The sequence below is a fragment of the Somniosus microcephalus genome, chromosome 21 (genome assembly GCF_052327205.1).
Source record: "Somniosus microcephalus isolate GS21.2 chromosome 21, FLI_Smic_1.0, whole genome shotgun sequence".
NCBI classification, from domain to species: Eukaryota; Metazoa; Chordata; class Chondrichthyes; order Squaliformes; family Somniosidae; genus Somniosus; species Somniosus microcephalus.
In genome coordinates this window covers 64,049,577-64,076,372 of record NC_141007.1, presented here as the reverse complement: position 1 = coordinate 64,076,372, position 26,796 = coordinate 64,049,577, and the positions used below count along the sequence as shown (strand labels likewise).

Below are 26,796 nucleotides of genomic sequence, written 5' to 3'. Positions count from 1 at the left end.
CCAACTTTGTGCTGCCTGCTTATTTGAATGATCACGCTGTTCATTGCCTGGATGAATCAGTAGGGAGCCAATATTGTGAGTGACTAGCACTACTTAAAGCTAGCTGGTACTGCTTAAAGCTAGCCTGCACCTCTTAAAGGGGAGATGCATTGTGGCTGGAGCAGGTGCTGGAAGTCATAGTTGAAGAGATTCTGACCTGGGAAAGAGTGAGGGATGGCACAACAGGGGACAGAGCAGGCTCTAAGGTTTTCAGACGCTGCACTGGAGGTCTTGGTGGAGGAGGTGGAAAGGAGGAGAGATGTCCTATATCCGCAAGGGTTAAGGAGACCCTCCAGACACATGGTCAAAAGGCAGTGGGAGCAGATAGCCGTGGAGGTCAATGCCAGGAGAAAAGCTGTGAGGACAAGAAGTTCAATGATGAGTGGTTAAGGTCAGTGAATACATCTTCAAATGCCATATCCTACCAAATGCACCAATAGCCTCAGTCACTGCATAAATCACCACACCCCATCACTCACCTACCAACAATCTCTTATCAATCAAAAATCATACCTAACCTTCACATGCTTCACCTCACCCTTACACCCTTACCACTGCTGCAGGCCTCATACTCACATCTTACAGCTTGCACACACTGCCAGCTATTCAACCATGGCAGCCACATCAGCCAAACAGATTGCACCACACTAACTGACACACTTCCCTTTCTCTTGCAGGACAAGGTGGCACATGCCCGGAGGGAGCAGGAGCTAAACCGGAGGGGGACAGGTGCACCTGCATGTCCTAACCCACATGGAAGAGACGGTGCTGGCCATTATTGGGATGGCCATTGCTGAGGCTGTGGCCAGTGGCAGGGCTGAAACCATCAAAGATGACGGTAATAAAAACAGAAAATGCTGGAAATACTCAGGGAGGTCAGGCAGCATCTGTGGAGAGAGAAACATGACGGTATCCTCATTCCTACTCCTTCGTCTCACATCCCACTTCCCCCTCATCCCACAATCTCTTCTCACTTACAAGCTGCTGGTGGTGTAAGCATGCACATCTTACTTTCCCCCCCTCCCCGCACCACAACCTTACCCTTGTGCCTTTTTCCTTTCAGATACCCAAGAGGTACAACCTGGCCAGGCAGTGGAGGAACACCAAGAAGAGAGTGATGAAGAAGTAGTTGTGGTTACTGGTATTGCATTCGGATGAGTTCTTCACGGACAGCCCAGGTAGAAAGGGGCTGTCTAGGTTCCCTCCTCCCTTTCTTTTCCTCCTCCTCACGCTCCTGCTCCTCAGTTGCTCACCATACAGATGGTGGCAAGGGCTGTGCCATCATGATGGCAAGATTGTGCAGCATGCAGCAGACAATCTTAACACCTGCTCTGCTGAGTACTACAGGGCTCCTCCAGAGCAGTCCAGGCAGCAGAAGCATTGTTACAGCATGCCAATGTTCTGCTCTATCACATTTTGTGTGGCAGCATGGCTTTCATTGTATGCATACTGCGCACCAGAGTCATCAGCCATGTTGTCAGCAAATAGCCCTTGTCGTCAAGTAGCCACCCTTTGGTTTGCCATGGTGGCTCAAATGCAGCTGGCACAACAGACTGCCACAGAATGAAGGCATCATGACTGCTGCCAAGATACTGGGTATTGACCTGCATGATTCGCTGCCTATGGTCACACACTAGTTGGGCGTTGAGGGAGTGGAATCCCTTTCAGTTCTGGTATAGGGCAGAGTTGACATGCGACGTCCACAAAGTGATGTGTGCGCAGTCAGTGGTACCCTGCACCATGGGGAAGCCTGGAATCCTAGCAAAGCCGCATACTCGCTCTAGCTGCTTGACTCTGGTAACAGAGAATGAAATGTAGTTAGCTCTTTTTGAATAAAGAGCCTCAGTGGCCTCCCTTACGCAACAGTGGACGGCAAACTGCGAGATGTTGCAAATACCTCCAGCTCCAGCCTGGAAGGAGCCAGACACATAAATGTTCATCATCACGGTCATCTTCACAGCCACTGGCAATGCGGTTCTTGCCCTGCTCTGAGGCTGTAGCAGGTGGCAGATTTCAGTGAGGACATTGTCACTGAGGCGCAGACGTCTCACACATTGTTCCTCGCTGAGGTTCAGGTAGGAGAATTGTACCCTGAACACCCTGGGCTGAGAGTCCTTCTCCCCCTCCTCCTTCTCCTCCCACTTCCAGCAGCTTGTCCTGCTCTGCGTAGCCTCTGTTCATTCTCCAAGTCATGCTGTATTCCAAGGGGAATGCCTACTAGTACACCCATGTCGTCGAGCAACTGGTTTGTGCAGAAGCCTTGAAGTCAGCAAAAAGTCCTTCAGCACACAACCTGTAGACTTTTGCCACTTGAAAAAACTATAGAAAGCATCAAACACTTGTAGAATCTTAGCAACAGCCAGAAGAAATCAACCAGCAATTTACCTGTAAGTAGTTGATGATCCCTTTAAATAGTGCAGGTGGGGGGTTCTTCCTGCTGCTGAACGCGTGTTAAGAGAAAGCATTGGCTGGAGCGTTGATCTCCAAAATGGCACCGCTGGCGTCAAATCAGCGTTGCATGCTGATTGACGTCATGATCTGCCTGCTCTGCATACTTCCGGTGGACATTCACCGCACGCTCGCTGACTGCAGCACCAATATGGCGTCCAGTGTGATTCGCCCCACAAATGTACGTGCATGTTGCAGATGTCATTTTGGAGCTCTAAGGCCACTTGTAGCAGCCAAAAAATGCCCACTAACGAGCCCAATTTCTCACTGATTTGTAATTATCGTAATACACATTTGGACCTAAAGAAAAGGTGTAGAATCAAAATAATATATTAAGAGCAATTTTGTACCTTGAGGTCGGCAACTGAATACCCTTTCTTAAGTGAGATCTGGAAAACATTTAAGCTGCTAATATATGCTGATAACCGAGACAAGCTTTGCTTTCCACTGCCACCGACTCCTACAAGTAGTGCATTTCCTCTTGGTGATTCTAAGATACGGTTTATCCTACAGATATGAGCCATTGCGTCTTCAAACAGAACCTATAAAAATGAAATTTTAACAAAACATGTTTTATAAATGCTGCTCTATAAAGATTAAGGGCTAGAAATTGATTATAGCCAAGAAATGGGCAGTGTTTAAACTAAAAGGCCTAGAAATTCGGTGGGCTACGCCACCAGTTAGCGCCTAAAGAGGACACTCAGTGGCTTTAGCACCACTGGCCATGCCTCCCGCGATATTTAGCTGGGGCGCTAATGGCGGCGTTAGCCTGTTGTGCTGCGCCGCCACCGATGACGTCATCGGTGTGCGCAGCACCCTGCTACTGCCCCGATCGCGATATTTGGTAGTGCCCGCCTCTGTAGCGCTGTTCGCAAATCGTGCCCGGTTCACGGGGCCTACCTGTGGCGGGAGTGGTGCAAATTAAGGTGGAGGTGCGGGGCGGCCGTTTTTTTCGGCGGCCGTTTTTTTCGGCGGCCGCCTGCCAGCACCTCCGTCCCCGGCCTCCTGATCTCCCCCCGCGGCAGTGCCAGCTGTTTTCCGAGAGCCCGGCACTTCTCCTCGGTGCCGGGCTCTTTTGCTGGCACTCGCGATCTCTGATCGCGCTGGTGCAGGCCCCTCCCCCTTAAGAATGGGAGGAAGGCCTGCAGTACCGCAGCGCGCCGTGCCGCAGCGTGTGGCACTGCGGCACCTTGCGCTGCGATATTCAGTTTCAGCGCCCTAAGAGGGACACGGAGCACCTCGAGCAGCGCCCCGTGTCCCTCTTGGGGCGCACAAGCTGAATTTCCGGCGGTCGCAACTGCTCCAATCGCAGCGGTAATTCCGGCGCCCAGGCGAGCTGGGCGCCCCGTTTGCAGCTCCACCGAATTTCTCCCCCAAAATGTTTAAGTAGCACCACCTGAAAATCGTCTAAAATGCACGCAAAATTTGTGCTCACTCCTCATTAAAATGATTGCAGTCATGATTTTTGTCTAAAAACCCAACCTCATTGGCGTTACACTGAAAAGCTGGACCAATATCGGGGGTAGTCTAATTGCAAGTCATCATTGCCACAGGCTTTTTTTAACTACTTAAAGGGGAGGTTCATTGATGCTGCAGCACCTCATTCTCATCATTGTTGGGTGTGCAGCTTCCCCAACAATCCTAAGAAGAAGCAGGAGAAGGATCAGTTACTAACAAATCCTGATGGCAGATCGTCGCCCCAGGGAGAGAGCCCAGAGGTTCTCCGATGAAGTTTTGGAGACTTTGGTATTCATGGTCGAGAGAAGGCGGGCGGCGGCCCTGTACCTGCCAACTGGCAGGAGGCCCTCGCCACAAGTGTCCCGCAGAATGTGGAGGGTGGTGGCACAACACGTGACGGGCAGCACTGTGGTCCCCAGGATCCACAGCCAATGCAGGAAGAAGTTTAACGAGCTCACACGGGTGGTCAGGGTTAGTGAAGTCTTCAACAAATGCTACATACCACATTCTGTACCACAAGCTTCACACACTGCTCAATTTATCACACCCCCAGCCCTCACCTAACAACAATCTCTACCTAGCAACACTCACACCCACATATCATACCTTGCACACAATGACAGCTATTCAACTATGGCAGGCACATCACCCAAACACATTGCACCACACTCACTCACATACTTTCCTTTCTCTTACAGGTCAAGGTGGTTCACAACTGGCGGGAGCAGGAGCGGTCAGGCGGGGGCCAAGCCCACATTGAACAGCTGAGCCAGCTGGAGAGTAGAGTGCTGGAGATCATTGGGCACCAGGTCATGGGCACCGTAGCCACTGGCGACGTTGACAACAGTATGTTCATTCCTACTCCTTCTTCTCACATCCCACTTCTCCCTCAGCCCACAATATTTTCTCACTTTCAAGCTACTCATGCTGCATGCATGCATTTCTGTCTTCCTGCCTCCCTTCCCTCACCATAACCCGACTCTTGTGCCTTTCGGCTTTCAGATAATCAGCAGGCAGCCGAGCAGCCTGTCCCTGAGGGCACCGTTGAGAGTGAGGGGAGAGAAGAAGAGGAGGAAGAAGACACCACGTCACTGCATCTGTCACTTGCAGACACCAGCTCAGATACTGGCACTACATGTTCTTTAGAGGCTAGTGTAGTCGCGAGATCTGCACAGGGTGAGGCACCGGGCACGACTGGGCTGCAGCAAGGCCAGGGGGAAAGGGTAGCTTGGGGGACAGCTCACCAGAGGGCGAGTTCTGCTGCATAGGACTCAGATGAGGGCCTCGACGGGGAGGCCTTTAGAAGAAGGGTGATGGGTATGTACACGGAAATGCAAGATTGCCACAGAGACTTTTGGCAATAGCATGGAGTGTGGATGGGTCCACCTCCAACATTGCACAAGGCTCTGTGCAGAGCATGGAGCCCATCATTTCCAGTCTGCAAATGATGGTACACTCCCAGAGAGACCGTGGTGACCCAGATGTGATGGCACGCATGATGAGTGATTTTGCAGCTTCCATTGCAGCACAGGCAGAAGCGACCCAATGCCTTAGTGCTGCAGTGGAAGCTCAGACTGCTCTCATGCAGTCTATGCTTGGTGGCATCCAAGATCTGAGTGCTCTCATGCAGCCTCAGCATGATGCCACCCAAGCTCGGCCTGCTGCCATCATGGCTGGGTCTACCACTGTCGACTGGGGCTTTCACGGTGTCACAGCAGGTCAGCAATCTGTGCTCCAACAGATTGCTAGGAATGCCGAGGTGCTGCCCCAGGGGAGTGGCAGTGGGTCAGTGGAGTAGGAACCTGCTGTCCTCTCTCAGGATGAGAGCATTCCTACTCCCACCACTGCCACTCCGCCATTGCCCTTGTCGCTGCCCGTCATCCAGCCAGCCCAGACTGTTGCCACACATGCCGAGGTGGTGCAGTTTACAGCCAGGTCTTCTAGGTCCAGAGCTGGTCGAGGACATCCTGCAAGGCCATCTGAAGTCTTCCGCATGGAAACTCAGCAGCCTTCCACCAGCCATGCTGCAGCCACTGGGGGCGCACTGCGTAGGAGCACTAGAGTAGGAAAAGGCAGACGAAGGACAGGCAATAAGGGATTGCACAAGGGTGATTAGTTAATAGTGTTGATGTTATACAGATAAATTTATTAGTTGTGTTTGCAATCTTTTGTGGTGTCTCTCATTTCAGCTTTGCACCCAGGAGGACGCTTTGATATGGCCTGCGACAGGGATGGTATGATGGGGATGTGGTGAGCATCGGGGATCTGGGATTTCATTCTTTCGAATCGGAGTCTTATGAGCCAGTCTGATGACCACGGAAGGTTGATTGTCTGGCTGCCTCCTCCCTCCTCCTCCTCCTCTCCCTTGTTCTCCTCCTGAGGTGGTCCCACAATCCCTGGTGGCAAGGGCTGTGCCCTCATGATGGCCAAGTTGTGGAGCATGCAGCAGACCACCACAAAATGGGCACCCGCTCTGGTGAGTACTGGAGGGCTCCTACCGAGCAGTCAAGGCAGCGGAACCATTACTTCAGTAGGTCAATGGTCTGCTCGATGATGTTCCTGGTGGCAGCATGGCTCTCATTTATGAGTGCTGGACATGAGTGTTGAGGTTGTGGAGGGGAGTCATGAGCTAGGTGGAGAGCGGATAGCCCTTGTCTCCGAGCAACCACCCTCGAGCTTGCTGTGGTGGCTGGAAAAGTGCTGGCACACCAGTCTGATGCAGGATGAAGGCATCGTGGTTGCTGCCTGGATAGCGGGCATTAGCATTGAGGATTCGCTGTGTGTGGTCACACACCAACTGCACATAAGTGAGTGGTAGCCTTTGCGGTTACGGAAGGTCTCAGGATTGTTATGCGGTGCCCGCAAAGCCACGAGTGCCGTTGATGACGCCCTGCACCATGGGGAAGCCCGCTATCCTGGCAAAGCCACATGCACGCTTGTCCTGCTTCTCTCTGGTGATCGGGAAGCCAATGTAATCCCTTCTCCTGGGGTAGAGAGCCTCAGTGACCTCCCGGATGCAGCGCTGAACGGCGAACTTGAGATGTTAGCTGTGTCTCCTGCTGCAGACTGGAAGGATCCGCTGGTGTGGAAATTGAGAGCCACGATGACCTTGACTGCTATTGGGAGAGCTGTGGTCGCTCTGGTCTGAGGCTGGAGGTCTGGTTGCAGGAGGTGGCAGAGTTCTGTGACCACCTTCTTGGTGAAGCGAAGCCTCTTAATACACTGCTCCTCGCTTAATTGATGGTAGGAGAATTGCTGTCTCGCTTAATTGATGGTAGGAGAATTGCTGTTGGAAGACCCTCGGAGGGTAAGGTCTCCTGTTGAGAGCCCTGATGGCCCTTCTCCTCCCTCTGGCCACATGTTCCCGTATATCTTGCTGCCTCCGCCGTGGATCCTGGAAGGCGAGATCGACTGCTAATACAGCCCCTATGACTTTTAGTAAGTGTTGTAGTTTGAAGCCTTTCAAAAATAATGAGCGAGTTTTGTACTTGCCAGAACACTCCCTGATACCAAATAACCTTGCAATGACGAAAGAAAACTCTTGCAGTAGCAGGAATTAGCACACAGCCACTCAAACTTCAAAACCCTGTCAGGTGTGAGTGATTGGTGATGGTCCCTTTAAATAACGTTGCTGGAGCCAGCTTCTTGCTGCTGCACTCCACCTCAACCTGTCATTGTTTTCTCCCGCTGTTATGTTCAATGGCCAAAATGAAGTTGAGAGATCGGGCGTGAAGTAAGCGTTGCACACTCACTGTTGTCATGATCTCCGTGATTGCGATGTCCCTGGCAATTGAGTTTACCGGCAGCACTACTGGCAAGACAGATATGGTGTGCGGCGCTGGAACTGCCATCAGTTGGCGGCAGAGGTCTGAACAGCATTTTAGCCCCATCTCATGGGGTTAATGTGTGGTGCTAAACACACAAATTTCTCCCCCTAATTATAAATTATTTGTTCAAAGTGCAAATATTCTTCCATTAAAGGCACAAAACATTCAGAAGGTTTTACTATTTAAACGTTGCTCATCTGAATAAAAATATTTGTCAGATCTATTGTTCTATTGAATGATACACAGATGTGCTGCATCATGAAGTCATGGGTTGTAGGTGTACACCTGTGATTCTCAGTTGATGTTTTCCCAAGTCAGGGGAAGCAACCATTTTCCCATAGTGGAATGGAGTTCACAGAGCAGCGAACTTTAATCAGTGTTATCTCAGCAGCTGACAACAGAAAGCAGAAACAGGTCATGTGCCCACTTTTTGGGGTCGATTTTAACTTGCCTAAATCGGCATTCACGGGGCGACTTCAAAGTGATCCGTAGACTTACTGCCCTGTTAATGCCTGCACTTTGCCCACTGCCACTTTTACAGGGGCCTACTGCTGGGTGGCCAAAGTGCCTGCCTGTTTCAGGTGGTAGACTCCTGTTATTATGTAAATAGAGGTCCTATGGCTTTCATAGCAATTGCCAGGCTAAGACAGAACTGAGTGGCGCAGTGCATTCTCCAGTCTTACTGGCGATGCTGCCGAAAAGGTAGGTTTAAATTATTTTTTGGGGGGCCAGGAGGAGCAGCAGTGCTTCACCGTGTCCCACAAAAATACTCTGGGCTGCTGCCACTCCGAGCTCCACTCCCTGCAATTTCAATCGGCTTCCCGGATTTCCCTTGCTGCTGGCCTGGCCGTCTCTGGAACGCCCGATAATGGTCCAGCTTGAATCTGGCAACCTATATTAGGACATCCATCGTTGCCATTTAAATGAGGCCTGGGCCTCAAAATTACTCCGTTGTCTTTGCTGCTGGAATGGGTGGCAATGCAAAAGTTAAAATCAACCTCTCTGTCAGAAACTGGTGCCTGACAAGGCAATAATAAAAACAATAATAGAAACATGGGTATCTGGAGCAGCATCTTGTTGCACCCTCAGGGAAGCTGCCTGTTCTGGCTGAAGATTGATTTTTCAAAAAAAAATTGCCATTAGGAAACTGGCAATAAGAACATAAGAAGTAGGAGCAGGAGTAGGCCATACGGCCCCTCGGGCCTGCTCCGCCATTCAATAGGATCATGGCTGATCCGAATCTAGACTCACGTCCACTTCCCTGCCCTCTCCCCGTAACCCCTAATTCCCTTATCTGCTAGGAAACTGTCTATCTCCATTTTAAATTTATTTAATGTTGCAGCTTCCACAGCTCTCTGGGGTAGCAAATTCCATAGATTTACTACCCTCTTGAGTGAAGAAGTTTCTCCTCATCTCAGTTTTGAAAGGGCAGCTCCTTATTCTTAGATTATGCCCCCTAGTTCTAGTCTCACCCATCAGTGGAAACATCCACCCCGCATCCACCCGATCAAGCCCCCTCACAATCTTATATGTTTCGATAAGATCGCCTCTCATTCTTCTGAACTCCAATGAGTAGAGTCCCAACCTACTCAACCTTTCCTCATACGTCAACCCCCTCATCTCCGGAATCAACCGAGTGAACCTTCTCTGAACAGCCTCGAGTGCAAGTATATCTTTTCTTAAATATGGAAACCAAAACTGCACGCAGTATTCCAGGTGTGGCCTCACCAATACCCTGTATAACTGCAGCAAGACTTCCCTGTTTTTATACTCCATCCCCCTTGCAATAAAAGCCAAGATTCCATTGGCCTTCCTGATCACCTGCTGCACCTGCATACTAACTTTTTGTGTTTCATGCACCAGGACCCCCAGATCCCTTTGTACTGTAGCACTTTGCAGTTTCTCTCCATTTAGATAATAACTTGCTGTTTGATTTTTTCTGCCAAAGTGCATAACCTCACACTTTCCAACATTATATTGCATCTGCCAAATCTCTGCCCACTCACTTAGCCTGTCTATGTCCTTTTGCAGGTTTTTTATGTCCTCCTCACTCACTGCTTTCCCTCCCATCTTTGTATCGTCGGCAAACTTGGATATGTTGCACTCGGTCCCTTCCTCCAAATCGTTAATATAGATTGTAAAGAGTTGGGGTCCCAGCACTGACCCCTGCGGAACACCACTAGTTACTGATTGCCAGCCCGAGAATGAACCCTTTATCCCAACTCTTTGTTTTCTGTTAGATAGCCAATCTTCCACCCATGCCAGTATATTACCCCCAATCCCGTGATTTCTTATCTTGATCAGTAATCTTTTGTGTGGAACCTTGTCAAATGCCTTTTGGAAGTCCAAATACACTACATCCACTGGTTCCCCTTTATCCACCCTGTATGTTACATCCTCAAATAATTCAAGCAAATTTGTCAAACATGACTTCCCCTTCATAAAACCATGCTGACTCTGTCCTATTAAATTATGTTTATCCAAATGCTCTGTTACTGTTTCCTTAATAATGGACTCCCAACATTTTGCCAACCACAGATGTTAGGCTAACTGGTCTATAGTTTCCAGCTTTTTGTCTACTTCCCTTCTTAAATAAGGGTGTTACATTAGCAGTTTTCCAATCTGCCGGGACCTTTCCTGAGTCCAGGGAGTTCTGGAAAATAATCACCAATGCATCCACAATCCCTACCGCCACTTCTCTCAAGACCCTAGGATGTAGGCCATCAGGTCCGGGGGATTTATCCGCCTTAAGTCCCATTATTTTACTGAGTACCATCTCCTTAGTGATTTTAATCGTGTTTAGCTCCTCCCCCCCCCATTGCCCCCTGTTTGTCCAGTGTTGGGATATTTTTAGTGTAAAGATATTTTTAGTGTAAAGACTGATACAAAATATTTGTTCAGCGTCTTTGCCATCTCCATGTTCCCCACCACTAGTTTCCCGGTCCCATCCTCTAAGGGACCAACGTTCACTTTAGCCACCCTTTTTCTTTTTATATAGCTGTAGAAACTCTTGCTATCTGTTTTTATATTTTTTGCTAGTTTACTTTCATAATCTATCTTCCCTTTCTTAATTAATCTTTTAGTTATTGTTTGCTGGCTTTTAAATGCTTCCCAATCTTCTATCCTCCCACTAGATTTGGCTACTTTATATGCCCTTGTTTTCAGTCGGATACTATCCTTTATTACTTTAATAAGCCATGGATGGCTGTCTTTTCTTTTATTCCCCTTTTTCCTCAGTGGAATATATTTATCTTGAAAGATGTGAAATATCTCCTTGAATGTAGACCACTGCTCTTGTACCGTCTTACACTTTAATCTGTTTTCCTAGTCCACTTTAGTCAATTCTACTCTCATACCTTCATAGTCTCCTTTATTTAAGCTCAGTGTGGGCTCCAGTATGTAATGCTGGCTTTCTGCAGGTGTATTTTCATTGAGGTAAACAAGGTGGAACTGGCAGCTGGCATCATCCAGCGTTGTCACCATAGAAGGGGATGGCACTTGAAGTATTTGTCCCCTCTTCCTGTGGAATTTTGATGCCAACCAGAAAGGGGCAGAGACCTAGCAGAACCGGAAAACTGCAGCAACGAAGCATTCCAGCTGCCGTTTGTGCTTAAAATGTAAAAATTGTGGATGGGAGGAGTGAATCGATTGCTCTGCGATCGACTCCACTTCTTGAGGGTAGATTTAAATTTAAAGGTCCTTCCACATGACCTTAGGAACACTCAATGCCAGTAACATGCTGATGGTACTAATAGGTAAGCGTCTTGAGGGAATCATTAGGGATGCAATCAATGTTACCATTAAGCTGCGCGGGCAGTCTGGAGGTCCCGCGCAGGCCAGTCACTAACTTTTGAATGGAAAAACTGCGCATGTGCGGAAATTTGAATGGGTCGTGCAGCATGTTAGAGGGGCAGCGCACCAAAGAAAAATTTGCGGGAACATTGGATGCAATATATGAATGCATGGATAGAGAGGGACACTCAACATGACATCATTAAAAGGTCACATCTTACAAATCTAATCCCTATTGCTACTCCCGGCTCCAGCCGGAGATCGTGACGTCATCCAGCCATGCATCGCCCCAGTAGCGCCCCGGACCCAAAATTCATTTTCGCCCCTTGAAGCATCACCAGGCGAAAATAACGACAGCTTCAGGGGACGTGCATCGGGCGACTGGCCGCATCGGGGGTGATGCTTAAAGGCGAGGTGGCCGAGGTAAGTAAAAAAAAACTTAGCTCTTTTGATCCGTTTTTTTTCATGGGTTCCTGCCCACGATCGATCAACCCAGCACTCTGAGTGAGTGCCGGGCTGATCGCACGGGTTTGCCACTTCCTTGGTGGTCCAGGTAGGTGTCCTTTCTTTTGCAGAGCCTTCAGCCATGGCCCTTCCCTTAAGGGAGGGAAGGAGCCTTCCAACGTGGCAGCGCTGCATGGCCCAGTGTGCAGCGCTGCAGAACTCATCGCCCCGCCTGCTGCCGATCGCGCTCCAAGAGGGAAGTGGAGTACTATTGTGCTCCACCTCCCTCTTGGAGCTAGAAAACCGAATTTTTTAAAAGTTAGAAAAACAGTGTGTCTGGCGCTAATTTTCCAAACTTTTAAAAGTTATCGCCCCAACCCCAATTTCACCCCCACAGAGCTTTCCTATGATCCATTGGTGGTGGGATTTCATAGCCTGTCTAAAGCCTGCTGCTTTTGGTATTTAGCATGCAGGTAGAGTTGTGTTGTAGGCTGGTGCTCAGTGCTGCCCCTGGCACGCCTTTTACACTCCCCATTGAAGCAGGCTTGGCCATGAGGTTACAGATTGTGGTGGTAGACAATTCTGTTGCTGCTGATGGCCCACAGTGTCTCACTGATACCCAGTTTTGGGCTCCTAGATCCGTCTTTAGTCTGTTCTAGTTAGAATGGTGGTCATGCCACATTACATGGTGGAAGGTGTCCTGACTTTTTTTTATTCATTCACAGGATGTGGCCGTTGCTGGCAATGCCAGCAATTATTGCTCACCCCTAATTGCCCTTGAGAAGGTGGTGGTGAGCAACCTCCTTGAACCGCTGCAGTCCATGTGGTGAAGGTACTCCCAGTGCTGTTAGGGAGGGAGTTCCAGGATTTTGACCCAGCGATGACGAAGGAACGGCGATATATTTCTAAAACAGGATGGTTTGTAACTTGGAGGTGATGGTGTTCCCATACGCCGGCTTCCCTTGTCCTTCTTGGTGGTAGAGGTCACGGGTTTGGGAGGTGATTTCAAAGAAGCCTTGGTGAGTTGTTGCAGTGCATTTTGTAGATGATACACACTGCAGCCATGGGGTGCTGGTGATGGAAGAAGTTGCTGCAGTGTGGTGGATGGGGTGCCAATCAAGCGGGCTGCTTCTAGAGTGTTGTTGGAGCTGCACTCATCCAAGCAAGTGGAAAGTATTCCATCACACTCATGACTTGTGCCTTGAGATTGTGGAAAGGCTTTGGGGAGTCAGGAGGTGAGACACTCGCTGCAGAATACCCAGCTTCTCACCTGCTCTCATGGGTTTGGGAGGTGATGTTGAAGACTGTGAAGACTTTTCACAAGGGCTGTTCAGTGGTCCCTCCGGCCAGTATTAATTGTGGACAGATATTTCTGCGACATGTAGGTTGGTGACAAGGTCAAGTAGGTTACTGTTAGCTCTTTTATTATCTGACACATGCTCAGTTTCACAGTTATGCCCTTCAAGCCTTAGCCAGCTCAATAAGTGGTGGCACTACTAAGCCATTTGATGGTGGATATTCAAGTCCCCCACACAGAGGCTGGAATTTTACTGGCACTCAGAGTGCGGGTTTGGAGGCGGGTCTGCTGTCAAAATCACAAAGGTTGACAGCGGATCGGTATCCCGCTGAAAACCCACCTCCTTGTCAGTTTCCCAAGTGTCGGGTCTGACATCCCTGAACAGACCTGACACCAAGCGGCGGGTCAGCCAATTCACATAGTTAAAAGCTTATTAAAAGATAGTTAAGAATCATTTTCCCATGTACTTACCATTTTACCAGGTTTTCAACGAGGTTCCTGGAGAGCGGCTATCACGTCAGGTGAGTGTTGAGTTCTCAATGACTGTGGATTGCTGTGAATAGATGAAAGCTGCAAAAGTGGTATAAAACCTACCATTTCACAGCTGTTCACTTCCCACTCTTAGAAGCTGGAGCATTAATGATTTGGAACCCACTTTTGAGCTTTATGCACTTTTGAAGTGTTTGGAGTAATCTATCCACCGTCACCTCCTTGGAACAACCTATCTCAACATTGACAGATTAATTCCATCATCTCAACCTCACCTGCCATCTATTCCACCAGCAGCGGTGCCCTTGAACAAATCTCACCTTGGTCCTTAGAATCCCAAAACAATCAGCCCAACACCAGCATCACTGGGCACACCAGCAGCACCAACATCCACACCAATCTTCTCCGCAATCAACTGATGCTGCACTGGACACAGGGCATCATCACCTGTGTGTATTGTTGCCCGGGATGCCGGCGATGGCCTCACAATGTCCAGATTTGCTTCACTTAACACGATACACCCTGGCTGCCACATGATGCACCAGGTTGGCACCATCCCACACCAGCACCATAAAGTATCCTTACAATGCCCAAGCCATTCCTTTCAGTCATCACCATTGGGGGGGTGAGGGAACCAAATGTAATATTTCCAGGTTTGCTGACGACATGAAACTAGGTGGGATTGTGAGTTGTGAGGAGGATGCAAAGAGGCTTCAAGGCGATTTAGACAAGTTGAGTGAGTGGGCAAATACATGGCAGATGGAGTATAACGTGGATAAATGTGAAGTTATCCACTTCGGTAAGAAAAACAGAAAGGTAGAGTATTATTTAAATGGTGCTAGATTGGGAAATGCTGATGTACAAAGGGACCTGGGTCTCCGTGTATGCTGTTGGATCCGTGGTTCAGTGGATATGCTGTTATTAAATAATCACACGGATGCCGTACATTAACAATAAACAGGTCTTTACTGGAGGAGGGTAGTCTCAAGACTGTGGGTACAGAGGCATGCGCAAAGCTTATACAGGTAGACTATCCTTTATCCGAAAACCTCAGGACCAGCCGTGTTTCGGTTTTCGGAGAATTTCGGATTTCGGAAGGTGGGTCGGCGGGGGTCCGCGGGGGGGTCGGCGGGGGTCCGCGGGGGGGGTCCGCGGAGGCGGGGTCCGCGGGGGTCGGGGTCGGCAGGGGGTCGTGCGCACGACTTACGCTGACGCTCAGCCTAAGTCGGCGGGGGTCTGGGTCGGCGGGGGGGTCGGTGGGGGGGGTTCGCGGGGGGTCGTGCGCACGACTTACGCTGACGCTCAGCGTAAGTCGGCAGGGGTCGGGGTCGGCGGGGGTCCGCGGGGGGGTCGGCGGGGGTCGGGGCCGGCGGGAGGTCCGCGGGGGGTCGTGCGCACGACTTACGCTGACGCTCGGCGTAAGTCGGCGGGGGTCGGGGTCGGCGGGGGTCCGGGCCGGCGGGTGGGTCGGCGGGGGTCCTGCGCATGACTTATGCTGACGCTCAGCGTAAGTCGGCGGGGGTCAGGGTCGGCGGGGGTCGGGGCCGACGGGGGGTCGTGCGCACGACTTACACTGATGCTCAGCGTAAGTCGGCGGGGGTCCGCGGGGGGGTCGGGGCCGGCGGGGGGTCGTGCGCACGACTTACGCTGAACGAAAAAACCTTCGGTTTTTAGAGGGTTTTGGTTTTCGGAAGTTCGGATAAAGGGTAGTCTACCTGTATACAGGTGTGGTCACTGCCGGTACTACAGCATACAGGAGCTGTAAAAGTAGTTCTGACTTAAAGGCACATACACTACATATGCCAGTCACTGAAAGCAAACATGCAGGTGCAACAAGCAGTTAGGAAGGCAAATGGTATGTTGGCCTTCATTGCAAGAGGATTTGAGTACAGGAGCAAGGATGTCTTACTACAGTTGTACAGGGCCTTGGTGAGACCACACCTGGAGTACTATGTGCAGTTTTGGTCTCCTTACCTAAGAAAGGATATACTTGCCATAGAGGGAGTACAGCGAAGGTTCACCAGGCTGATTCCTGGGATGGCAGGACTGTCGTATGAGGAGCGATTGGGTCGACTAGGCCTGTATTCACTGGAGTTTAGAAGAATGAGAGGGGCTCTCATTGAAACATATAAAATTCTGACAGGGCTAGACAGACTGGATGCAGGGAGGATGTTTTCCCTGGCTGGGGGGTCTAGAATGAGGGGTCACAGTCTCAGGGTATGGGGTAGGACATTTAAGACTGAGATGAGGAGAAATTTCTTCACTCAGAGGGTGGTGAACCTGTGGAATTCTCTACCACAGAAAGCTGTGGAGGCCAAGTCACCGAATATATTTAAGGAGATAGATAGATTTCTAGACACAAAAGGCATCAAGGGGTATGGGGAGAGAGCAGGAATATGGTATTGAGATAGAGGATCTGTCATGATCATATTGAATGGCGGAGCAGGCTCGAAGGGCTGAATGGCCTACTCCTGCTCCTATTTTTCTATGTTTCTATGTCTATGTTTCTATCCCTACTATGTCTGGTTCCTCACAATGCATGATTGCCTCCAGCTCTCCTGTTTTATTACGGACACTGTACAGGGCTGGATTTTGAGGGGGTCAGTGGGTGCGTTCGGTGGCGGGTCGGGTGGGAAAGTGTTTTTTTTCCCCAGCAGTTTGGGACCCCACTGTGAACCCGCCGCCATGCCGGGTCTGTCGGCCCACAGCAGACCCGACACGCAGTGCCGGGTTCACAGTGGGGGAACCAATTCAGGTAATTAATGGCTTGAAGAATGAATTTCGGCTCACCTTCTGCATTTGACAGCTCTCCCACGGGGTCCACACTGGTCATAGACCACGTCTATGAAGCTGAGGCGGGGGGTTCACTGGCCATTGAATCAGCTGTTGAGTTGCAGCTTCAAATGCACAGTAAAAGCTCCTAACTTACAGAGATATCTTCCCTCGGGCACAAACTCATCCTTTCTGCATTTCCACAACAGATTCACCATGTTGTAAGTCTTTACATAAGTCTCCATCCAGTGTGACCTCATTATCTCTCTCACTATTGACAGATTGCTTGTCATCTCTACTACATCTGCCATCTATTCTATCAGCATGGATGCCCTTTATACTCTCTCACCTTGGTCCTCAGAATCCTACCACGATCAGCCCCAACACCAGCAGCACCAGGCACACCAGCAGCACCAACACCACCGACCTTTTCCGCAATCACCTGATGTTGTACAGGACAGAGGGCATCAGCACCCAACCACATTGCTGCCTGGGAGGCCAGGATGGCCTCACCATGGCCAGATTTACTTCACTTGACGCTGTATACCCTGGCTGCCACATGATGCGCCAGGTTGACACCACCCAAAACCAACACCATAAAGCATCCCTTCATGCCCAAGCCATTCCTTTCACACTCATCACCATTGCGGGGGAGTACTGTTATATCTCACCATTCACTGCAACTCACTAAGCCACTTCCAAAGGTGCACACAAATCTGTCCAAGAACGCAAAGTGTTGAAAATAAAGGTTTCAATGTTTGACAGCACATTAACAGAAACTTTACATGAACATTGGCTAAAACACACAAGTGCCTACCCTTGTGTGTTGTTAGTTGATATGATTGCACTAGGATGAGGGTGTGTGAGGGGTGGCTAGCGAGATGGGGAAATGATAATGTAGATAGAGAGGGATGGGTGAAGGTGCAAGGTAAGTTGGTGTGAGTAAGGATATGCAGGAGTAGGGTAGGGAAGGCAGAGTGATGGGGATGCGATGAGAGGCACAGCAGGATGAGGTTGAGTGTGGCTTTGTACTAATGTTTCGTGATCTACTGAGATCATTGAAATGTTTGTGGCACTGCACCCAGGTCCTCCTGATGACATCCCTGCTTGTGCCCTCTGCAATGTGCAACCAGGCTGTGTTGATCTCCTGGGACGGTCTCTTCCGCCCATGGGAAGGGAAGAGGACCTCCATGTGTGCTGTGGGAGCCTGGGAGAGCCTGGGTGCAGCCCTGGATTTTTGTGCAGTGCTTGTCAGTGTTTGCAGCACCTCAAATGCTGTAGAACACTGACAGCACAAATGTCAAAATAAAGTTGGCCATGGTCCCTTTAAGGAAATCGGCTGATGACGTGTCATCAAATAACGTCACCAGACCTGCTTTCTCTAATTGGCCGGTGACATGAATCTTGTCATTCATGTGGAAATGACTTATGAAATAATACTGGGCGGCCTGCTGGTGGCGCTGTCCAGGGAGAGTATAAATACTCGGGCATGGGCCCAGCCTGCTCAGGACATTCTTTTACAGGAAGTGAAGGACACAACTAGATCTCCATGTTGTAAAACAGTTGATTAAAGCTTTGTTTAATGCTTAGACCAAGTGCCTAGTAGTTTTCTTACGTCAGCCGGCAAACGCGCGGGGGGCGGGCTTAACAAGCCCCAAAGGAAATTCATTTCAGAGGCCAGGAAGGAGCCAACAGTGGGGATGGGACCCACCACCGACGTCGTCCACCACAGACCCGCCTAGGTTAGTAAAATCGCGTCCATCGTGCATGGCTGTACAGACAGTTGAACTCATTTTTAATAGCAGTTCCTCTCACTTTATTTTTAACCATCTTTTTACACTCTATAACTCTATTTATTCCCTGGCCACCAATGGCCTCCCTTATTTTATTCTTTCCTATGCTCTCCTTTCCTATTTTGTTTATATTTAGGCTGGTTTCATTTCTTGTTTAAAGCCTTTGCCACCTCCCTATTTATCCTTTCCGCTAGGACACGGGTCCCATCCTGGTTCAGGTGGAGCCCATCCCATCGGCACAGCTTCTGCCTGTCCCAGTACTGGTGCTAGTGTTCGTGATAGTCTGCTCCATCATGAGGGCGCAGCCCTTGCCACCAGGGATTGTGGGACTACCTCAGGAGGAAGACGAGGGAGAGGCACCACAAAAGATTCCAAACACAATTAATAAACTTATCTATAAAAATATTACATAAATACTATTAACTAATCACCCTTATGCAATCCCTTAGTGCCTGTCATTCGTGTGCCTTTTCCTACGCAGTGTGCCCCCAGTGGCTGCAGCACGGCATCGGGGAAGGCTGCTGAGATTCCGTGTGGGAGACTTCAGATGGCCTTGCAGACGACCTCAACCAGCTGTAGACCTAGAAGGCCCGGCTATAGACTGTACCACCTCGGCATGTGTGGCAGCAGTCTGGGCTGGCTGGCTGACAGGCAGCGGCAAGGGCAATGGCGGAGTGGCAGTGGTGGGAGTAGGAATGTTGTCATCCTTAGAGAGGACATCAGGTTCCTGCTCCACAGACCCACTGCCACTCCCCCGGGGCGGCACCTGAGCATTCCTAGCAATCTGTTGGAACACAGATTGCTGGCCTGCTGCGACACCGTGAAAGCCCCCGTTGATGGTGGTAAACCCAGCCACGATGGCAGCAGTCAGAGCTTGGGAGGCATCATGCTGAGACTGCATGAGAGCAGTCAGAGCTTGGATGCCACCAAGCATAGACTGCATGAGAGCAGTCTGAGCTTCCACTGCAGCACTAAGGCATTGGGTCGCTTCCGCCTGTGCTGCAATGGAAGCTGCAACATTGCTTATCATGCTGCCATCACATCTGCGTTGCAACAGTCTCTCTGGGTGTGCACTGTTATTTCCAGACTGGAAATCCTGGGATCCATGCTCCGCGCAGAGCCCCATGCAATGTTGGAGGCGGACTCCGCCACGCTCCTTGCCAATGCTGAGAGGCTCTCTGGCAACCTAATTTCCATGTGCGTGCCCATCACCCTTCTCAAGGCCTCCCCATCGAGGTCCTTATCTGAGTCCTGTGCAGCAGAACTCGCGCGCGAATTCACCCTTCGGGGAGCTGGCCCCCGATCTACCCTTTCCCCCTGGCTTTGCTGCAGCCCACCTGTGCCCAGTGCCTCACCCTATGCAGATCCCACTAGTACACTAGCTTCTAAAGAAAGCGTAGTGCCAGTATCTGAGTTGGTGTCTGCGAGTGACAGATGCAGTGACATGATGTCATCTTCTTCTTCCTCCTCTTCTCCCCCCTCGCTCTCTGCAGTGCCCTCACGGACAGGCTGCTCAGGTGCTTTCTGATTATCTGAAAGTAGAAAGGCACAAGAGTTGGGTTATGGTGAGGGGACGGGGGGCAGGAAGGCAGAAGTGCATGCATACAGCATATGTAGCTTAAAAGTGAGAAAAGATTGTGGGCTGAGGGGGAAGTGGGATGCGAGAAGAAGGATTAGGAATGAACATACCATTGTTGTCCCCAAGGGGGTCAACGTCGCCGGTGGCCACGGTGCTAATGACCTGGTGCCCAATGATCTGCAGAACTCGAGTCTCCAGCTAGCTCAGCTCTTCAATGTGGGCTTGGCCCCCGCCTGTCCACTCCTGCTCCCAGCGATTATGCACCACCTTGGCCTGCAAGAGAAAGGGAAGTGTGTGAGTGAGTATGGTGCAATGTGTTTGGGTGAGGTGCCTGTCATAGTTGAATAGCTGTCATTGTGTGCAGGGTGTGAGATGTGGGTGTGAACGTTGATTGGTAGAGATTGTTGGTACGTGAGTGCTGGGAGTATGGTGCATTGAGCAGTGTGTGAAGTTTGTGGTACAGATGGTGGAATGTAGAATTTGTTTGAAGCCTTCACTCACCCTGACCACCCGTGCAAGGTCGTTTTACTTCTTCCTGCCTGTGCTGCAATGGAAGCTGCAACATTGCTCATCATGCTGCCATCACATGCCGTGGTGTGCTACCTCCCTCCACATAGTGTGGCAGACTTGTGGCGAGGGCCTCCTGCCAGTTGGCAGGTACAGGACCGCCCACCTTCTCTCCACCGTGAAAACCAATGCCTCCAGAGCTTCATCGGAGAACCTCCGGGCTCTCTCCCTGGGGCGACAATCTGTCATCAGGATTTGTACAGAACTCTTCCTTCTCTTTGACCACCTTCTTATGGTTGTTGGGGCAGCTGCACACCCAACCATCCTGCCAATGAGGTGCTGCAGCAGCAATGAACCTTCCCTTTAAGTAGTGAAAAAAGCCAGTGGCAATCATTACTTGCAATTAGACTGCCCCTGATATTGGTCCAGCTTTTCAGGGTACTCTTTTTGATGCACACTAAACCAAATAAACTGTAACTAAACTTAAACCATTAAAGGAAACTTAATAAATGAAATTAAAATTTGGTTGTCCGGGGTTATGATGCACTCCAGTCCCTGCAGTGCCCACTGGTCGCGGAAGGCCTCGAGCGTGCCGGCGAACACAGTGTGCTCCATCTCCAGGGCCACCCGGGCACGAACGTGGCCGCGGAAGAGAGGCAGGCAGTCGGGCCGAACGAGAGCTTTTCAGTGTAACGCCAATGAGCTTGAGTTTTTAGACTAGAATCATGACTACAATCATTTGAATGAGGAGTGAGCACGAATTTTGTTGTCATCCTAGATGATTTTCAGGTGGTGCAGTTTAACCTTTTTTAGTCTAAACACTGCCCAGTGCTTGCCTATAACAAATTTCTAGTCCTTTCTCTCTGTAGTTTGTTTAAAATTTGTTTGTAACTTTCAGGGTGTTAAAAAGCCTCAAGCATTTTCCTAATAATTTTAATATCACCTGTTTGATTATAAAACCAGGTATGATAATAGCATCACATCCAAAAATAATTTAATTTTCCTGTCACTTCAATGTATGTTGTTTAATTCACTTACCAAATTCATTGCGGCATTGATTTCATTGTAGCTGTCCAGAGCATCCACTAATAGTTTATTCAGAGATGCCCAGTTGCTCACAGGTAAATACTTAGGTTCTCCAATACCAGAAGAAAAATGGCAATAAATATTGGGTTTTTCAAAAAGAGTGGACTCATCCATATCCTGCCCAAATAAAAGTAAAATTAGTGTTAATTTGAATAAAATACAGTAGTATAATAAAGTGAAATTGGGGGAAAACACATCAGTCTCTAGCATGTTAAATTATTTATGATCCAGATCATAACCTCTGCCCCCATTTTTTCGGACGGCAGCTGTTGCTGATGATTCCTATGTTCCCATTTACACCTCATCTAGACCCATATTTTGTTTCTTTACTTGTCTCATTACCATCTCCTTTCACCTTGCACCATCATCCCTTTTGTCATTTAATCTCTCCTGCCTGCCACCTTCTCAGAGACCTTCCATTTGTTCTTTCCTCCCCTCCCCCCTTTCCCTACCTATGTACTTGCTTAAAAGCTGTTACTGTACATCTCTAACCTTTTCCAGTTCTGACAAAAATTCATCAACCTGAAACGTTGGCCGGAATTTTCCCGCTGCCATGCGTGTGGGTTTGGAGGCGGGTTGGCAGTAAAAGTTACAGAAAATGCGAGCGCGTTGGGAATGCGCCATCATCCTGTCTCCTCGTGGCTTTAACTCGGGCACGTTTGCCAGCACGCCACGGACCCGAACAGCAGAGTCGGGCCACCTAATTAAGCATGTTAAATCCTTGTTGTGAGACCCTTAACAGGGATTTTAACTAGACCTATTGATTTTCACTGGATGATCACGGGAATCACGCAGCTCGGAAACCTCATCTGTCAACCTGAGGCGGAAGCTCAGTGGCCTTTGAGCGAGGTCATTAATGCAGAGCATGGAAATCCAAATAAATACTCCCACCTGACACCTCATTATTTGCCTAAGGGAAAGGCTCTTGCTGACTCCATTTTAAGCACAAATTTAGGTGTCTAGAAATTGCAAATCTTTCCTGCAATCTTGGAAGCCACTCTCACCACATTGCTAGTAACTATCACAACATTGACAGATTGCTCCTCTGATCCCTACTTCACCTGCCATCTACTACATCAGCATAGGTGCTGCTTACAATCGGACCAGGATGAGCCCCACAACCAGCAGCAGCAGCAACACCACCAACCTTCTCCTCAACCACCTGATGCTCCACAGGACAGAGGGCATCAGTGCAGGGCTGCAGCATGCCGGAGGCGATGCTCCTAACATAGGATATACAGGCAGAGGGTGAGCTTCCACAACATGACTGAGCAGCAGTGCCAAAGGAGGCACAGGCTATCGCGCCAGGTCATCGCAGACATTTGCAGCTTGCTGGAGCAAGACCTGTAGCCCAGAGGACCTGGTGGACACGCCTAACCAGTGGCTGTCAAAGTCACCAACACTCTCAACTCCTTCGCCTCAGGCTCCTTCCAGGGATCTGCTGCAGACATTTGCGTGATTTTGCAGTCAGCCACCCACAGATGCATCACCCAGGTGACCAATGCCATGTTTAACAAGTCAGTCAATTATATAAACTTTGCCACTGAAGATGGAAGTGTTAGTGAGCATGCGCTCAGATTTGCCGCTCTGGCAGGCTTCCCACGGGTACAGGACATCATCGACTGCACACATATGGCCACTAGGGCACCCCCACAACACCCAGGAGTGTTTGTGAACCGCAAGGGCTTCCACTCCCTCGATGTGCAGCTCGTCTGCAACTATAGGAAGATCATCATGCATGTATGCGTCAAATTCCATGGCAGCTGTCATGACTCTTTCGTGTTGCGCCAGTCCACCCACTCTCAGCTCTTCACACCGCCAAACACTCTTACCGGCTATTCACTTAAGACTTGGCTCATGACACCCTTGAGGAGGCCAAGCAATGATGCTGAGCAGCGTTATAATGAAAGCCTCGTGTCCACCAGATGTGTCATAGAGCAAACAATAGGCATGCTGAATATGTGCTTCAGATGCCTTGACAGATCTGGAGGAGTCCTTCAGTATGCACCAGCCAGGGTCTCCAGAATCGTTGTCGTCTGCTGCGTGCTGCACAACAACGAGGATTAGAGCTGCATGAGGAGCAAGGTGCAGTGTGCACAGCCTCTTCAGAGGAGGAACATCAGCTGGAAGGTGAGGAGGAGGAGCTTGAGAAACCTGAGGTCCAGATGGCACTAGCACCGGAGCACATTGCAGCCTGGGAGGCCAGGGATGGCCTCATCATGGCCAGATTTAATTTAACTGCCTGCATTGCATCCATATGGCTGCCACATGCTGCGCATGTTCCTCCCCCAAAACACCATAAAGCATCCCTACAATGAACAAGCCATTCCTTTTACACTGACCACCATTGCTGGAGGTAACGTTATGTCTCGTCACTCACTCGAACTTACAAAGCCACTTCCAAAGTAGCAGACGAAAATGGGCATGACCGGAAAGTGGTGAGAAAAAATTGATCTTTGTGTGTGATAACAGTAACGGAACCTTAATAACACTTCTTTATAGACACATGTGCTTACTCTTGTGCATCTACTTCTATGTCATTTTTCTTTTACATGTCCTTCTACGAGGTGCACCCCCCCTGTGGCTTCAGCAGAAGTAGAGACAGGCTATTCACGTCCCTGCTGCAAATGCTTTGGTACTTTTGGCGAACATCCTCTGGGTTTTGGAGCATATGAGGGCCCCACCAAAGTCTGCTCCTCCTGCGACTGTGCAGGGCCAGACTCAGCAATTGCGATCCAAGGAAGCATGTGGGGCTCTACCTGAAAGGGGTGGGGATAATGGGGGAGAAGTGGGAGTGCTTTGAGAGCAGCCCCCACTTCCATGTCCCCTCTCACCATCATCCTCTCATGGGCCACCCGCACTTCCCTGCTGGCAAGGAGCTGGAGGACCCAAGTCTACATTTAGATCCCTCCTAGAAAGGAGATCTATGAGCGTCTGCCATCTATTCTCCACAGCTAGCATGTGCTCATGTGAGTGGCGCATTAGCTGCTCCATGCAGGTGGCCATCCTTTCAATGGAAGAGCATATCACCTCCATCGCCTGCGACATGGTGGTGCTCATTTTCGAAATGGACTCCTCCATTCTCTGCACATTTGCAGATATCACGGCTGCAAAACGTGCCAAAGCCTCCTGCATTTCTTGCTTCCCCTCCAGGGTCACCCTCTTTCTCGATGGTCCCCGAGGCTCAGCGTCTGCATGCATCTGAGCAGAGCTTGGAGCATTCTGCGCCCTCCAGCACGGAGTCTCCACTGCTATTCCTGTCAACACCGTCTTGACTTGCTCACTTGTGAATTGTGAGACAGCAGGTGACAACACTACTCTATCTTGCACAGGAGCCACCGAGGTGTGCGTATCTGCGCTGGTGCTGACCCTCAGAGGCCGGAGTCTTCTCTGAGGAATCGTCTTCCTCCGCCGGCTGGACATTGGGGGGGGGAGGGGGGGTGGCGGGGGCGCTCTCGATGGACCCGTGGGAGAGTAAAGAGATGATTTAGAAATGTTATATTAGGAATGGGTAATGATACCATTATGCACATGATGAACATTTAGGGCCAGATTTTCAGTGTGCCATGAGGCGGGCTTTTAGGCGTGCGGGGGGCAAAAATCCCGAATTCGGGGGTCCCGACACCATCCCACCCAAAACCCGCCTCCACGTAAGTTTCAGAGGAGGCGGGTACCCGCCCCGCACTGGGACCCGCTGACCCGAGGCGGGAAGGGATTAGTGCCAATTAACTGCCTGTTAACAGGTAGTTAACAGGCAGTTTTTAGCCTAATCCCTATTTTGAGGGCTGTCGTGTGGGATTCCCGACAGCTCCAAACCACGCCAGGTTAGAGCAGGCGGGCCATCGGGTTGAAGGACTTGGAGGGGTCGCGATGTCGGTGTTCAGGTGAGTGATGGGTGCATGAGAGCAAAGGTAAGTGTGTTTGGTGTGTCTAAAGTGTGTAAAGAAGTTTAAATTACCTGTACTTACCTTAACAGCCTTTCTTCCTCTAGGCGTCGGGAGTCCATCACTCAGCCGGCACTGAAAGCTGAATGGCTGCAATCTGTCAAAAGTGACAGCCTTCAGCTTTCAGTGCCGGTGACAGTTCTAACTGAGTCTGCGTAGAAGGACTCAGGTTAGAAGTCAGACTGTCAGTGTTTGACAGCTTCAAACAGCTGTGAAACACTGATATTTCATCTGTCAGCACCTCTTGACAGATAAAATTTCAGTCTGTGACGTCACCTGTTGCCGGGTGGCCCTTAATTGGCCTGCTGAGCCCGTTGAGCCCGCTGGGCGGGCTCAACAAGGTCAATCAAGGGAAAGTCGTGTCGACTGGCCGGGCGTCGATGGAGGCGGGACTAAAACCCGAAAGTTGTAGTCTCGCCTCCTTCCCGACTGCTGAATGAAAATCCAGCCCATACTGTCTGCTGACATCAGTCACCATATGAGTGACTGCTGTATGCTGTGTGGCTGTATGAGATGTAATTCTGTCACTAGGTTGATGATAGGTTCCTCTCTCTCCGTCTCCCACCGCCAGCAGCTCTGCAACTCTTGAGACCTCCAGAGCCACTTCCTTTGCTGTAGTTAAGGTGCTGAAGGATGGAGGGCTCCCTTTCCCTTTTGTGGGCTCTCCTCCTGCAAGGAGGCAAAGCAGAGAAGTTTGAGTGAGAGTGATGGAATGAGTGTAAGGAATGTGTGGGTTACATCTGTACAGGGTGACTATGAGGGAGTGTGGTGCCAATGCCAAATGGTCTCTTTCTGTGCTGTTACTTGGTAAGATTACATTAGGATGAGGGTGAGTGTGAAGGGTGGTTGGTTAGATGGAGATGTGTGTACGTACATAGAGAGAGAGGGAAAGGAGGACATGCAAGGTATGTTGGTATGAAGAATGATGTGTAGGAGTAGACTTGGGAAGGCAGAGCAGTGATGGGGATGTGGTGACAGGCACATCAAGATGAAGGTGAGTGTGGCCTTGCACTCACCTTTCCTGATCTCATCAGATCATTGAAGCGCTTCCTGCACTGCACCCAGGTCCTCCTTACGACATCTCTGCTGTTGACCTCTTCAACTATTTGGAGCCAGGCTCTTTTGGTCTCTTGGGGAGGTCTCTTCCGCCCATCAGCAGGGAAGAGGACCACCTTGCATGCTCTGAGTTCCTCCACAAGTATATGTAATGATTCATTGGAAAAGCGGGGTGCAGCCCTCTGTCTTAGTGAAGTCATTTTTCTATTTCTCCGCAACAAGACACACCTCTCCAATCCTCCCTCCACACTCCTACATGCACCTT

At 50.0% G+C, this 26,796-nt stretch overlaps 1 protein-coding gene across 1 annotated transcript in view; it reads right to left on the bottom strand.

The window, feature by feature from the left end:
• LOC147102876 (dynein axonemal heavy chain 17-like) overlaps window positions 1-26,796 on the bottom strand; it is a 908,504-nt gene that overhangs the window by 148,880 nt on the left and 732,828 nt on the right. Inside the window, exons 56-57 of the mRNA XM_085963770.1 lie at window positions 21,484-21,648; window positions 2,838-3,029 (exon numbers count right to left, since the gene is read on the bottom strand). Coding sequence (XP_085819896.1) covers window positions 2,838-3,029; window positions 21,484-21,648 — 357 coding nt within the window. The remainder of the gene's footprint in view (window positions 1-2,837; window positions 3,030-21,483; window positions 21,649-26,796) is intronic.